The 15180-nt window shown below is 40.9% G+C and overlaps 1 protein-coding gene across 3 annotated transcripts; it reads right to left on the bottom strand.

Moving 5' to 3' along the window:
- Positions 1-318: 318 nt before the first annotated feature.
- LOC110955418 (transforming growth factor beta-1-induced transcript 1 protein) lies at positions 319-14875 on the bottom strand. 3 transcript variants are annotated; one of them, XM_022200409.2, is made up of 12 exons: positions 14420-14875; positions 10686-10736; positions 10246-10394; positions 10084-10139; positions 8405-8541; positions 8243-8321; positions 6015-6099; positions 5124-5306; positions 4059-4232; positions 3495-3576; positions 1755-1903; positions 319-1158 (listed from the first exon to the last, which is right to left on the bottom strand). In XM_022200409.2, exons 1-12 carry the CDS (start codon positions 14430-14432, stop codon positions 892-894), a joined length of 1425 nt encoding a protein of 474 aa, XP_022056101.1. In that variant the 5' UTR covers positions 14433-14875; the 3' UTR covers positions 319-891. The 3 variants fall into 3 exon arrangements, with proteins under 3 accessions (XP_022056101.1, XP_022056102.1, XP_022056104.1); XM_022200410.2 differs by lacking the exon at positions 10686-10736 and having other exon boundaries at positions 14420-14873; XM_022200412.2 differs by lacking the exons at positions 10246-10394; positions 10686-10736 and having other exon boundaries at positions 14420-14874.
- Between the last annotated feature and the right edge of the window lie 305 nt (positions 14876-15180).

Raw genomic sequence — 15180 nt, 5'->3', positions numbered from 1 at the left:
TGAGGGGTACCAACAATTTTGTCCACGTGTGTAATTCAAGCAATCACCCTTCAGTAGAAAAGCCAGAATAGAATTTACTTTTCGTTTTGTGCGACGAGCTTGTACCGTGTCAGATTTAAGATCAGCTGTACTGCTCCAGAAAAATGAGTCAGTAGTTGAATTATAAAATCAAACCTTATTTAAGTTATTTGTAGTAATATGAAGACTTAGTTTTGCGATAGGTTCAAAACAAGCGTACTGAATTTTTGGTATTTTCGGTCTTTCCGTCCGCTTTCACTTGATTCTTTGATTTCTTCGCCCACAAAACAGCAAAACAAGTTGTGTTCACGTTTATTTTATTCTTTGGAATTGTCTCTGGCTATCTGCATAGAGCAAGAGTGACTGAATAATGCAAAATATCAGACTTTAAACATGTGATACTTCAGTTTGCTACACATAAACATACATAGCAGTCAGAATACAATATAGAAAAGCATTGCAGTGACACGTATACTTTTTGCAGTACAAAGCAAATATATTAAAGGGGACTTTCTTACACAACAGCGCAAGTTAATTGAAACGATAAATTTGCTCTCAATGCAGTTTCTGTTCTACCTTTGGCAAAAGAACTCAATTTTTAATATTCAATTTGAATTAATACAGTATGTAAAAGGTTTACATACATTTATTTTGTGTCTGTCTAACCAATGCTGGACGCTTAATTCATACAGCCTCTTTTTTTGAGTCAAATAAAAAGAAATAAGTTGGGTTGGATGACTTTCTCTTTTTCCTCTTCCTCAAATATTCATAAAACCATCAAAGAGACCAGCTCCACCCTCACTCCGGCGGTAAAAACACAAACTAATTGAGAGTCACACAGCTTCTTCCCTCCACGGAGGATGCTGAGCGTCCTCAGCCGAACAGTTTGATGAAGCAGGGGTGGCAGTACGGTTTGTTCTCCTGCTCCTTGAAGCAGCCTTTGCTCAGCGGCTTCAGGCAGAAGTGACACACGAGGTGATGCGGGTGGAACTTGGCTCCCATGGCGGTGACGCAGCGCCCCAGGATGGGCTGCTGGCAGGCCTGACACATGCTGCCGCGGGACTGGTGGTAGTGGGCCTCACACAGCGGCTTGCCCTCGTGTTCGAAGAAGCTGCCGTTGACGAAGGGGCTGTAGCACTCCTGCAAACCAGAGGGAAGGAAAGCGGCGAGGTTCAGTCGCAGTGGAAAGACCTGACTCATGCTGCTGTAATTAGAAGGTTTACATGTGGAATCACAACCTTCCCATGACATGATTCAGAGCTCTTTTTTTCATGCAGCTGTACTGCAAAAACTCAAAATCTTACCAAGTCTGTCTTATTTTCAGTCAGAATGTCTCATCCCACTTTCTTTGAGATAAATTCACTTAACAAGTGACATTTCAGCAAGATGGAGGGATTGTTTTCAGAAAATGCATCTTAAATATCTCGTTAAGTCAAAACAATCTTGAAATCGTCTCGTTTTGAATTGAATTTTACAAGAAAATGCGAAATAAGTTTAACCGTCGTGTCATCCTGCGGGTCAAATGAACCCGTTTTAAAGTTTGAAAATGTGGAAAAACATCTATTTTCACAGTGAAACTTCTGATGGCCACATTTTCAACATTTTTGGGAAATCTATGAACATTTTTTGGTGGAAAAAAAGAAATGTTCAAAATGTTTCTTGAGAACATTCACAAAAAAAGCAACCAAAACCCAGCGAAATTTGCTGGATTTTGGTTGATTGGTTCCCAGACTCACCCTACATACGAAGCATTGTGGGTGCCAGAGAGAGTTAAGAGCTGAGATGTAGTTTTCCAGAATGGGCTGACTGCAGCCTTGACAGCGAGACGCAAACAGAGTCAAGAAGCACTGCTGGCAGTACTGCTGGCCCTCACGGTCATGGAAACCTGCAGAGGATAAAGTCACAGTTTTACACAGAGTTCATTTGGTAAATGTTCAGTTTTCTGCCAACTGATGAGAACAGTCTGAATGTTTTCCGTGTTTTCTCTGGTCTGTGGTGCATTAAACTTTAATCTGGCTGTAATGATTTAGAGTATTTTTGTCTCAAAGCTTGTGCTGCATAAAATTTGGCCATTTCCCTGCCAAGAAAGTACAAAGATTCAGTGTTTCCCTCAAAGAATTCTTGGCATTGAGCAGCAGAAATAAACTGTGAGGCCAGAAAGTACTATTTCGAAAACCTTACAAATTAAATGTTTTCATGAAGCCAAAAAAGACTGTTGAAATGTTAAAATAAATTATTTTCTAGTTATTATAGGCTCTGGAATGGATTTTATAGTTAAAATAAAGAATTGATCTACATCAGTGGTGTCAAACATGTGGCCCGAGCCAAAAGCGGCCCTCCAGAAGTTCCAATCTGTCCCGTGGGACGACTCTGTACAGTGTAAAAATTACAGAAAAAACATTAACTGCAGATTGTAAATTTGTAAAACTATAAATTTAAAATCATTTCCATATCCTGACAAGTTGTTTTGATCATTAAGTAAAAATATTAGATTGTTCTTTCGTTGTTTTGTCTCTCATTTTTGTAATATTTTGTTTTGTCTTTGTTTTGTCTGACTTTTGTTGTTTATCTCGTGTTTTTGTCGTTTTGTTTCTCGTTTTTGGCGTTTTGTCTTTCCTTTTTGTCTCCCTGGTGTTTTTTGTCATTTTGTGTTTTGCTTTAATCGCTGTTTTGTGTGTTGTTTTTTGCTTTTTGTCACATTTATGTTGTCCATTTTGTTGTCACTTCGTGACTTTTTTGTCTCATTTTTTCCTCTTTTTTGTTTTGTTTCGCCTTGTCTCACTTTTTTGTCATTTTGTGTCTCATTTTTGTAATATTTTGTCTTGCTTGAGCTGTTTTTGTCTCTTTTTTTGTTTTTTGTGCTGTTTCTCATTTTTGTCATTTTCTCTCGTTTTGTAATATTTTGTCTTGTTTTTGTTGTTTTGTCTGACTTTTGTCATTTTGATCATAAAGTGAAATCCTATATTATTCAGTTCCAGATTAATGTGATTATATGTTTTGTTCCTTTGTAGACATTCTGTGATCTGGAAGTTGTAATGTGTAAATGATAAACTGAGGAATAATGTTGCTGAAATTGAATTTATTTTTCTGAAGAAATTTCAGGGATGTTCTTAATGTTTTGTAAAAAGACAATTCCTTAAATGTGAACATTTTCATATTGCACTTTTATGGCACTAAAACAAAGGAAACATTTGGAGTTGTGGTTATTTATCGGTCATTATGCTGTAATTTTACTGCTCTAGCCCACTTTAAATCAAATTGGGCTGAATGTGGCTCCTGAACTAGAAGGAGTTTGACACCCCTGATCGACACAATAAAACCTTCAATCAACACCACATGTTTTCTCAGTGTTTAAATGAATTATTAATCGAAAATTTACGGATGTTTGATAGAGAGGGTTTCATGTGAGCGTGACCTCGCTGCAGTTCACTGCTGTGTTTGTGACCCAGACAGGATGCATTAGTGCCGCCCATTACCTTCCTCTCCGAAGGCGCGGCTGCACTTAACGCAGCAGAAACACTCCGGGTGCCAGTTCTTGTCCAGAGCGGTCACCATTTTCTAAACAAGAGGGAACAAAGAAAGAGTCGTGCAGTTTCAGGAAGGCTGGAGGTATCGGCTGGAGTTGTTCATGAAAACTATGAGTCAGTTTTCAATGTTAGCTTATACTTTGTCTGTGTCACATATCCTGTCATACATGTATCCAAATGTGTGTTGTGTTTTCCTTGCTTTCCCACCCCTCCCTCTTCTCCCATCCCTCCCCCTTGCCCTCCTCTGTCCTTCTCAACCCGCCCGGCCAGCAGGCAGATGGGTCCCCCCTATATAGAGCCGGGTTCTGGTCGAGGTTTCTTCCCTGTTAAAAGGGTGTTTTTCTTGCCACTGTCGCCTTTGGGCTTGCTCTGGGGGTCAGGCATATGGGTTCTGTAAAGCGTCTTGAGACGATTTGACTGTAATTGACGCTATATAAATAAAATTGAATTGAAAAAAATTGAAAAAAATGTCAAAATGAGCCCAAAATGAGTCAAGAAGTTTGGACGTCTCACGTTCAGTATGGGTTTGTTGCAGTGCGCACAGTGCGGGGAGAAGAGGGTGAAGTAGTCCGACTCGCAGTACGGCCGTCCGTCCTTCTCAAAGAAGTTGCGACTCCCCAACTCCGTCTCACACTTGGTGCACACAAAGTGCTCTGGGTGCCAAACCTTCCCGAGAGCCGTCACCACCTGCAGAAACAAGCAGCCAAGTCCATCAAAGGGGGATGAATTCTATAAAAATGAGCTCATACTCTCTTGAAATTATTAATATTATTGGCAGAAAAGAATCATGAACCCAAAGTGGAAAGTCTTACAGTGCAAACATTTAGACAGAACATGCACAAGAAATATTACATCAATAAGGCTTAACTCTCTGAACCCAACACTATTTTTGCTCCTGGTGAATTTTTACTTGTGAGACCAAAAGTAGAAATAACTCAAAAGTGCTGTTTGTGCAGGATAACAAAGTAATAAAGCCATAAATTAAAAAAATAATTTAAAAAAAATTTGATTTTTTTTTCAAAAAATGAAAAGTATGACTCAAATCAAGAACATGTACAACATTTTTCCTTGTTCCCACAGCTCATACCAACTCAGAGAAAAATAGTGTGTCTACATATTCTGCATATTTTACTGCTTATATTTTTATTTTGTTCCCATATTTGTCTCTTCCTTGCTCTGTGTAAACACAGCCTGCAGTTCAGCCAGAAAGTCCCTGAGTTTTCGTCTTGTGACTGTTCATCACAGCTGAGTCATTGATGGCTTCATGTTTGTGATGAGGAGCAGGAATTTTATCTTTTTTTTACAGACTGGTCAGTACAAATGGCTTCTTTCTGTGAAATTTTACATGTAAAATAATGTGATTTTGATGAAATATCACAATGTCAAGCTTGGATGACAAATCAGAGCATTACAGAAAAGAAGTTTAGAGTTTATTAGAAAGTTGAATATCCCGCAATGTTTCCTGTTTTTACACTCTCTGGCTCTGATAAATGCTTTAATTTTGGCGACTTTTAAAAGATATCAGTGTGGTTTGGTGGTTCAGAGGGATACCTATGCAGACATATTGCAACAACTCACCTGTCCAACCACTGGTTTTTGACACGCTGAACAGTTTCCCTTGGAGGATGTTTGCACGCCTTGTCGGCTCAGGTCAGACTGGAGGAGCCCCAGCATGCTGTCCAATGAGCCTCCAGACGAGGGCTGCGGTGGGGCGGCGGGCTGCTGCGGTGCTGAAACCACCGGAGTGACAGGAGCAGCTGGCTGGGAGAAGACAAAGAACAGAGAGGGCACATGTGTGTTTGGAATTCTTCAGGAGTTTATCATGCAGGGAAATGTCTTTAAAACATGACTATATATGGTTTGGAGGTCATAAACATCTGCACAAGTGAAAACTTCGGTCTCAGAGTGCAGAAAAGTCAGCGGGGTTCATCTTCAAGAGGCTATGGATATCTATACAAGTATATTGACAATCCATCTCATAGTTTTAGGAGTGCTGTCCTGGTCAGAACAGAGCCAAGAGTATCCAGTGGAGAAATTTCTCCTCTAAATCCTTGTTCCCAGAACCCGGTGCAGTTTTGTTTATGACCAACAGCTGGACTGCACACTGGAACCAAACAACTTTATATCACTTAATCTGCTGACATGTCAGCTGCTGGCTCACTGAAAAGGAAAACAACGACATCGTATCACATGTAGATCAATAAGTTCCAACTATCTAAAGCTCTTTATGAAGCTGGAAAATGTTTCCTCCAAGACTAGTTTTCATCCTCAGGCCATATCTGGTGACTGCTTGGTACCAGGAGGAACAGGAACAGTGAAGTCATTATGAAGCAGAGTGAGCATCACCGGGATTCCATCATGAATCAGTGTGAGCTCGGAACAAATGATGACAAAAACAGAAAACACAATCATGGATGTAGAGTAAAAGGTTGCCAATGTAAGCCTTTATGTTGTTATGAGGACTCTTACTGTGCTCTGGACTCGGAAGTCGGACAAAGAAGCCATCAGTTTGTCCAGTTCCAGTGTGGCGGATGTTGCTGAAGGCTTCGCAGAGCTAGAAAACAGAAGATAAATGCACAAAACACACATTTTAGACGGATCTCCGGTGGAATGCTGCTTAAAACAGAGTTATTGCAGTGTCTGTTGAGATTGATGTGAATTCTTTTGGGAAAGCCCCTGTTCGCATGACTGCTAAATGTAAATATGCAGATGTCTCTTGGGTGTGCTGAAAACGTGTACTTTGTTGTTTGTAACTTATACATATTTAGATAAACCTGAGCTTGTAGGACTCTATGAGGCATGTGTGTTGTCAATTTGTAATATGGAAACATGCTGCTAATTTGACGGGAGATTTTGTATATTTTGAGTTGTGTTGTCTTCTAATGCACGACTTAAAATTACACTGTGGAGATTCCTTATAAAACAGTCAGATGTACGTTCAGCCTTTTGTATCTCAGCAGCATATCAGAGTTTATGACTATATTAAATCTTTCAGTGGTCTTTTCTGGTTTGCAATCGTCACACAGTGTTGCAGTAACGCCACTAACTGTCCATCAGCAGAACTGGCAGCAGGAACGCGTCACCCACATGCTTACACATGAACTAAAATCAAAACGATGACCCACACGTAAGAATATATATTTGTTTTCCTCACCATAAATGACTCTACAGGGTCCTTTTACCAAGCTGCCTATGTTTAAATATGCAACACCTGAATAAACTCAAATGCAGCACTAGTTACTCTGCTGAGGAACGATCGGCGTCTGTTTGTCTGTCTGTCTGTCTTTGTGCAGCATTACTTAAAAATGGACCACCGGATTTGGATGAAATTTTCAGGGTTGGTCAGAAATGACATAAGGACCCAGTAATTACATTTTAGCAGTAATGCTGCTAATAGTCTGGATACATGGATTTGTTAAAGGTTTCTGTATCATTGTGAGATAGTGTCGCAGCGTCACTGTTTGAGTTTTTAAAAATCTGGGAACAGAGATTGACACGAGTCGTTTGTGAATCGTTCTGATTCAGTGTACAAAAAAGCTCAGCAGCTGAGAAACTGAGGTCTTTTAATGTCAGTAGAGGCATTTTAACCCTGGTTTACAACTCACTCATTGAACCCATCCTCACATTCAGCATTTCACCCTGGTACAGCTCCCTCTACACTAAACACAAAACAAAACTCTCCTGCATTGTTAATCAGGCCAGCAAAATCACTGGTTCACCACAAACTCATGTCTCTGAACTGCATAACCGCTCTGTGATCAGAAACGCCACCCTGATCACCCCTTCATCACTCCTTCTAGTTAATTCCATCAGGCAGACATTACAAAGTCCCACTGACTCGCAGAAACATCTAGAAAAAATTCTTTATTCCCACAGCAATAACCACGCTGAACAAAATAAAATCAGACACTGAACACTACATATATTTTTCTATTAGCGGCTGTTTCTTTTTAACATTTCTTTTAGATGTCTGTACTTTGTGAGCTTATGTCTTAAGCGTGTTTTTATATGTGTTGTATTTTTATTGTTGGAGCCTTGTCAAAGGAGAATTTCTGTCACAGTTTGGGACAGACAATAAAGTTTATCTATATAACTAACTATGACAGCAAGTGAACACTAGAAGGAACAATTGATTAAATTGTGAGGGTGTTTCTGAGTCCCATAAATTCCTGCTGCCTGCTACAATTTTAGGTCACATGATTAGGTATCCATACATAACATACACATGCAAAACACACGCCTGTGCTCAGCACTAGCTCATTTTGTTTGTGGGTACATCGATATTAAATGGTCACATTCTATGGTGCTGTGATTTCAACCATCACAAATGATACAACGACTGAGCAGCCTTGGAGTACTGCGCTCTCTGTGTGCTTTTCTTGTTATGACATTTCTCACTGATATACAACTGGAATTGCTTAGTCAGAATTTTAGTTCTGATAGACATGTTGCAGTGTGTTGCAAATTGATTTCACTATTTTCTGAGCACAACTTGAATTGCGCCCCATCTATTCCAAACCTTCTCGATAGTCTTCTTCACGTGGACTGATCAAGTACACAGTTTATTTAAACTTTCCAGTCACTTAATCACATGGATAGATGTGAGTTCTACTACAAAAGATCTTGAGGTGATCTCTAAGCAGTTTGTGGTGCAGAGAGGATTCTATAAATATGACTAACTTGATTGGATTTGGTACCTGGAGGAGGTTGTAGCCTTGTCCTTGATCTTATCCCTCTCATCTTTCTTAGACGACGGGAACTGAGCCAGAATCTCATCTGATGAAAAAAACATGGTCGCGCATAAGACAAGTTTCACCTCAGAGTGTCTATAGAACACATGCACACACTCCATCACCAACCTGTGATGTTGAACTGCGTAGCGTTTAGCTCCTGTAACAGATGGTCCAGTTCGCTCAGACCTCCACCCAGCAGCGAGGAGGAGGAGAAGGCTGGAGGAGGATCTGCTGTTCGGGGAGATCGCGGTTTACATACTGTGCTGCAGGAGACACAAGACAGACATTGTCCAGAGTTAATGCCATTAAAAAACACACTGCCACTGATCGTGGTCACTTTAGTGTTGAACTTTAATGCTGAAAAACTGTCCCTCTCTCTGAGATAAACCCTCTGAACCTTAAACCCACCAGCAGATTTGAAAGGCCTGCTTTAAAAAAAAATCAGCAAAATTAAACCTTTAACCAGAGAAGGAAACTGTGAGAAAATAATCAATGAATTAGAAGTTTGTGACTAAATCTAAGCTTTAACTCACAATATTTACTCAAAATCAGTTTATTCTACAAATCTTTTTCTAAAAAATGGCAAAAATAAATAGTTGATACTAACCACATTATGCAAAAGACACAAAACTCTGCACTTTTAAGCGCAACGATGAAGCCATTAGTGACTCGACTGAGACCTAAAGTCCTGTCACAAAAATTCAGGGACTTTCAGCTGAATACAGGCGGTGTTTCCACAGAACAAATAGGAGCCAAGTATGGAAACAAGTTCAAGATTAAATAGTAAAATATCTATAGTAAGTGGAGGCACCAGTATTGTTTTCAGCTCCCTCTAACAGTGGTAACATTTGTGGGCACTGGTGTACATGCTATTTTCAACGTGTATGAATTAAATAATCAAACAGATTCAACATTTATTTTATTTTTAAATGATTTATGGCATTGTAATTTTCCTTTAAAACACAGAAGACATTTCTGAGTTCCTTCTACTTCTAGTCATGGTTGTGCTATTTCTATTGAAGTGTGGGATTTTATATTGCAATGAAAAATGAGCCCAGAGTGAGTAAAAATGTGGCAGGTGCAAAAATGCTTCAGGTTCAGAGGGTTAAATCCGTTTACAAAATACTAAAGAGCCCACAATGCTTCTTGGTGGAACTCTAAAGCACCTCCTGACTCGCGAGACTCGCGTACGGGTCCGTATCTGTCTGGCAAATGGAAAGTGCCGTATCCGTAGCCCACAGGCTACGGGTACGGGTCCGTATCTGTAGACACTACCGTTGCAGAAATGATCAGCACCAGAGATAAGTAGTGGAAGTAGTCCTGCCCCTGGCTTCAGCTGTTACTGGATTTGGACCAACCACTCAGGTTCTGTCAGCACATCTCTGTCACCCACTTGAGACAAGATATCAATCCCATGTTGGAATCCTACAGGAAGGAGCTAAATGAGCTAGTTGTGAATGAAGTCAGGGTGATTCCCAGTTGAGTTTGAATGCATCACTGCATATTGTGTGAGAAAGAAGGAGAAAATCCATCCATTACACCTCAGATATAGCAGAGAGCCTTCAGATGGCTCAAGAGAGAAGAACCAGGAGGCAAGTAGGACACAAGCTGAGGTCTGATCGGTCCCAGATGGGTCGCCTGGAGGAGCGTTACAAACAACCAGTGATGTACTCGCTAGTTCTGAACAAAGCTAAGACGTGGGCAGAACTTCAGAGGCTCTGAACAAGGCGAATAAGTTATTCATCAGAGGTTATGTGGCTAATTTTAAGAAAAACTATCGTAAAAACTATCTTGGAGAGAGTTACCTGTATAATTTGTCTGGGTTGGAGTTCTGTGAGGACTTCATCGCAGCAGAAACAGTCTAAGAGACAAAACAGACAATTGATCATGTTTTTAGAATCGACAAGGTCAAGACTATCCAGAGCATCAACAAGAATGTTGGTCTGAACGCGTCCCAGACTGTCCACCTGCTGCGGTGTGTAGGCGGGAGGTGGCGGTCGGGTCTGAGCTGGATCCTGGGTGGTCGGATCGGCATTTTGGGGAGGGTCAGAGGTGAGCAGGACGGGACACCGAGGTAGAGGAGAGCTGGTGTTCTCCAGATCAGCAAGGAGGGCATCTGGGAGGAGGAGGGGAGGGGAAATGATCGAACACAAAACAGCATGAAAGTGAGAGAAATCTGGCTGGATTCACCAATGCAATGTAGTTTTGGCTGGATTTGTGATGAGAATGAATAACAGAATCCCACGATGAAAGAATAATGAAGTGAAAAAAGTTAAGAAATGTATTTAAATAACATGCAATGCAACAATACAGACAGAACATACGGAGTTAAATCGAGGATGGGTGAGCAAATGACACCCTGGATGGGTTGAAACACATACAAACACATGCACAGACAGTTACGTACCAAACACAACAATACGAGGACTGAGAGGGTAGTTAGGTGGTTCAGGCACTCCTAAGGAGAGACAGACAGCCTGTGTGACCAATACAGCAGCAGATCAGTCCACAGCAGACAAGGAGGACAACGAGCGTCCTCACACACTAATCAGAGGACAGGACAGTCAGAGGGAATCTATCGACACAGTGGAGTTATTAGCGCACAAACATTTCTGCTGTTCATATCTGAGACATGCCAGTACGGAAAGGAAGCAGAGGAGGAAGAGTGTTTGGCAACTGATACCCAAATCCACTCCACCCACCCCCCAAACACACTCATGTTGAAGTGGCAGCTGTCCAGAAACTAAACTTGCTCAAGCGTTAGTCTCTGCAGCTGCATGACATCATTTAGAGCTGACAAGTCGCTGTCGGTGCGACAAAAGGCCAAAGCAGAGAATGTTAGAACAGTATAATTACAACCTGCTACTGTTATGGATGAATTTCCTTGTTTTAATCAAGAGAATACTGGCTTAAACTTTAATGCTGCTTTACTGTGTGTAATAACACACCAGCTGCTCATCATGGGCTATAGAGTCCAGATCAGGTAACACTATTGGGGATATAAACCAACCATTTACTGTAACCATCACGTTTAAGTAATCGGACCTGATTTTAATTGCTTTCAGTTCCTATTAAAAGAGTAGTGTGGTGATTGTAGTCTTCCCCAAAGTTGTGGGACAATGGTCATAGTCTGAGATCAAAAAATGTTGACTTTTGGTCCCTTGAAATACCAGATCCTACAAGTCCTGTGATGCAACACAACAGCATCTGTCAGCAGACATCTGTATTAAAACTGTAGGACACACCAAGCTGAAATAAACATGATTACATCACAGAGACATGATCAGGAGGTAGTTATGTCAAACTAAAAGCTGCATTAATGTCCTATTACAAACACTAGACCCATTAAACTTGGGTTTAATATCACTAAACAGCGTCTTTTTATGATGTGAGGCGTCAACACTTATTTTGGTTTTCTAAAGGGGTCGACCAATATGTTTTTTTCAGGGCTGATGTCGAGACAGGAACTGATATTTGGACCTGATTTACATTTGAATAGAATAGCACAAACTCCAACCCAAACTTCATTGAAATGCTTCTGTTTCTTATGTTTTCCATCCGTTTAATTGAAGGAGAGCTTTCCAGCATTAATACTTCAGCGTTGTTGGCCATTATACACTCAACAAAAATATAAACACAACACTTTTGTTTTTGCTCCCATTTTTTATGAGATGAACTCAAAGATCTAAAACTTTTTCCACATTCACAATATCACTATTTCTCTCAAATATTGTTCACGGATCTCTCTAAATCTGTGATAGTGAGCACTTCTCCTTTGCTGAGATAATCCATCCCACCTCACAGGTGTGCCATATCAAGATGCTGATTAGACACCATGATTAGTGCACAGGTGTGCCTTAGACTGCCCACAGTAAAAGGCCACTCTGAAAGGCGCAGTTTTATCATACAGCAAACTGAATGGTTCTATTATTTATCCATCACTTCTTTCAGTGAACCTCTATTTCAACGTCAGATGGAACCGTTGATGTTGAGCTTTGTTCTGAGGACTTTAGTTTGTGTCCATGTCGATCTACCAGCTGAAGGTCAAAGTTTATTCTTGGCTTTGGAAACAGCAATCAAGACAAAAAAACAACAGATTAGCCCTGGTTTAGCTGTATTTCTTCTTATTTGTCCTTGATTTTGGATATTTTCTGGCCCCTTTCTTTTTCTATGACAGTAAGCTGACGAACAGCTTTGGATTGTGGACAAAACGAGACATCTGAGGACGTCATCTTCATCTTTAGGAAACACTGATGGACATTTTTCACCATTTTCTACCTAACTACCAGGTAATGTTCAACAACACTGGCTAACATTACCTACAAATTCAATAACATTTTAGTCCAATGCTCAGAGAACATTTTAGCGATTTCTCTTATTTCCAATGACAAGGTTACAACTCAGACATCAACTACAGCACTCACAGGATGTTTGGAGGATGCCGTCAGGGCCACAGATTATGTTGCATGATAACAAAGGAGGCACGTTCTTGAACCAGCGTTTGAAAACTGTTTTCAAGATGTTATCCAGAACATCTTTAACAAAACGTTCCTGAAGTGTTACGTATTAACAGAGGCAGAACATGTCGCCTGATCTACCATGTTCTGAGGATGTTTTGGGGATGTTGCGAGGGAAACATGTTACAAAATGCTCTCTGTTACATGACAACAAAGGCAGGAAGGTCTCATTACAACATTAAGAAAACATTTTCAGGACATGAACGGCCTAACAACGTCTTTAGAGAATGTTGTCTTAAGTTTGAGGCAAATATTTAGGGAACTAAAGAAAAATGTTCTCCTTAAATCTTCACCAGAACTTTACCAGAGCACAAAAATCTAGTTTGTGACATTTTAATGGCCAAACAACTGATCAAGAGTGTACAATCCCGACTCCTGCTTCTCTAATTGTGTTCATCACCCTGATATGAAGGTTTGAGCCACATTCGAAGCTGTGTTCTCCACATCTGCAGCGATCAGTCAGGTGAGAGGATGAACCTAAACACAACCAGCCTTCATCACCCCTGTGGCCACTCCTGCCCCTGATGATTCACACGTCTGGTACGACCATGTGGTGAGAGTCTGGTGAATATAGTAAAAAACTCGCCCTCCTCCTCCTCCTTCTTCTCCTGCTGTTTCTCCCTCTCAGAGTCTCGCTTACAGACTGAACTGCACATATAAGGAGCTGAACTTCTCTCAATGGGAATTATGACCATATTTAGAGCTGCCTGCCGACTTGTTTGTCTTGGCCTCTCTAACAAGTGGTCTCTCTCTTTCTGAAAGCCTCGCCAGATCCAATACATAAACTTACAACATTATTGGACAACGGCGCAAACCGAGAAGGCTCAAACATGGCCACTGCCTGCCTCGCACTCACCCAGTCACCCAGTGACTCCGTCTCACTGCCTGCAATCCAATCCAGATGTGCCCACATGTGCTTGGCTGCATCTTGCCATTCCCTCCTCGTATTGCTTGAGAAGCACAAATGCCTGACTTCTGAAGTTTGTGAAAACAAACAAAAAAGTCCCAGAAAGAGAGAGTGGATGGGCAGCAAGGAGGCAAAAAGCCTTTTTTTTTTCTATTTTCATTGAACTCTGTGGCTTTTACAAATAGCAGCATTGCCCTGGGCTATTTCAGGGCCTTTCCAACGCAGCAAAAACACAGAGTCTCATAATGTTGTTTTGAGGAAAAAAATAAATCCTCCCGGAGAAAAAAGAATCTCCCTGATGATGGATCTCAGCCTGGTGAACATTATTAGAGGCTTCCTATTCATCTGTGTTAACATAGATGGATGGAGAGGAGTCTTTTCAAATCTAATTTGCAAGGAATTTATTGGATTTGCAGGATGTGCATGGAAAAACTGAGCAAATGTGAAATAAAGCAGCAATTCTGCAACTATTTTCCAAACCTGAGATCAAAATGAAGATCTTACAGGATGTCATATGAGAAGATTCACACAGGAGAAGTTGCACCAGTCAGTTTTCTGCTTTCAAATGCAGCACAGTGTAAATACATGACCCTGTGAGGAAGGAGCTGGAGACTGAATGACTGCCAGAGACCTTATTTCCTCTGTTTGGGCAGCAGCAGCCCTTCCCTCTGATCCCTCCAAGATATCTCAACATGTAGCTCCAGCAGCGCTACTTACCCAAATCCTCCATGATGGGATCTCAGCCGACAGTTTTCCTCTTTGTGGCTCAACACAAGGCAGCATTAATGAGCAGTGATGGCCGAGGATCGGAGCTGGACGGACGGACTCGGCGCTATTGTCTGTCCTGAATAACTTCTTGGGCACCGTTATCCGCCGAGAGGAGGAGGAGGACGAAGAGGAGGAGGAGGAGGAGGACCAAGAGGAGGAGGAGGAGGGCGTCCCGTTTCTTTTCCTGTGTAATGCCTACCAGCAGCTCAGGCTCGGAGAAGGCGTAGTTAAATAAATGTGGTTACAAACCCGCATTCCCCGGACACAAGACGTCATCCCGGACATTCCTGCTCCTTATTTGGGAGAGAAAACCAGGAATGAGCGGCGACCTGGAGCTGGAGCTGCGATGGACGGAGACTCACATGACGACACCCGGTTAGAAGAGGAAGCTCCTGAAGAAAACATTTAGTCTGACATGTTCTTCTCATATGTCTCTGTCCCGCACATGCACAGGGTAGTGGACAGATTTTATTTTATTTTATTTTTATAAAGAAAGCGTTTGCAAAGTTTGAAAAGACTCTGATATTTATTATACATAAAAATTAAAGACCACGACCACAATTTGTTCTCATTTATGAGCATATTTTAATTTATTTTAATTTTTAAATAAAGTCTACATTATTTTTACTTATTTTTTACTACATTAAAAAAAATTATGAAATTATTTTTTTACTACACAATAAATGAATTTGCTCATGAATTCAATCCTG

Source organism: Acanthochromis polyacanthus, chromosome 19 (assembly GCF_021347895.1).
Source record: "Acanthochromis polyacanthus isolate Apoly-LR-REF ecotype Palm Island chromosome 19, KAUST_Apoly_ChrSc, whole genome shotgun sequence".
In the NCBI taxonomy this organism is placed as follows: Eukaryota; Metazoa; Chordata; class Actinopteri; family Pomacentridae; genus Acanthochromis; species Acanthochromis polyacanthus.
The sequence above is the reverse complement of the archived record's forward strand: the minus strand, read 5'-3'. Positions and strand labels throughout refer to the sequence as shown.

What these genes read in the sequence shown, in the direction of transcription:
- LOC110955418 (XM_022200409.2), bottom strand. An exon ending in AACCCAGACAAATTATACAG is followed by an intron (nt 8,542 to 10,083) that starts GTAACTCTCTCC and finishes TGTCTCCTGCAG; the next exon opens with CACAGTATGTAAACCGCGAT. An exon ending in TACGCAGTTCAACATCACAG is followed by an intron (nt 8,322 to 8,404) that starts GTTGGTGATGGA and finishes TTTTTTCATCAG; the next exon opens with ATGAGATTCTGGCTCAGTTC.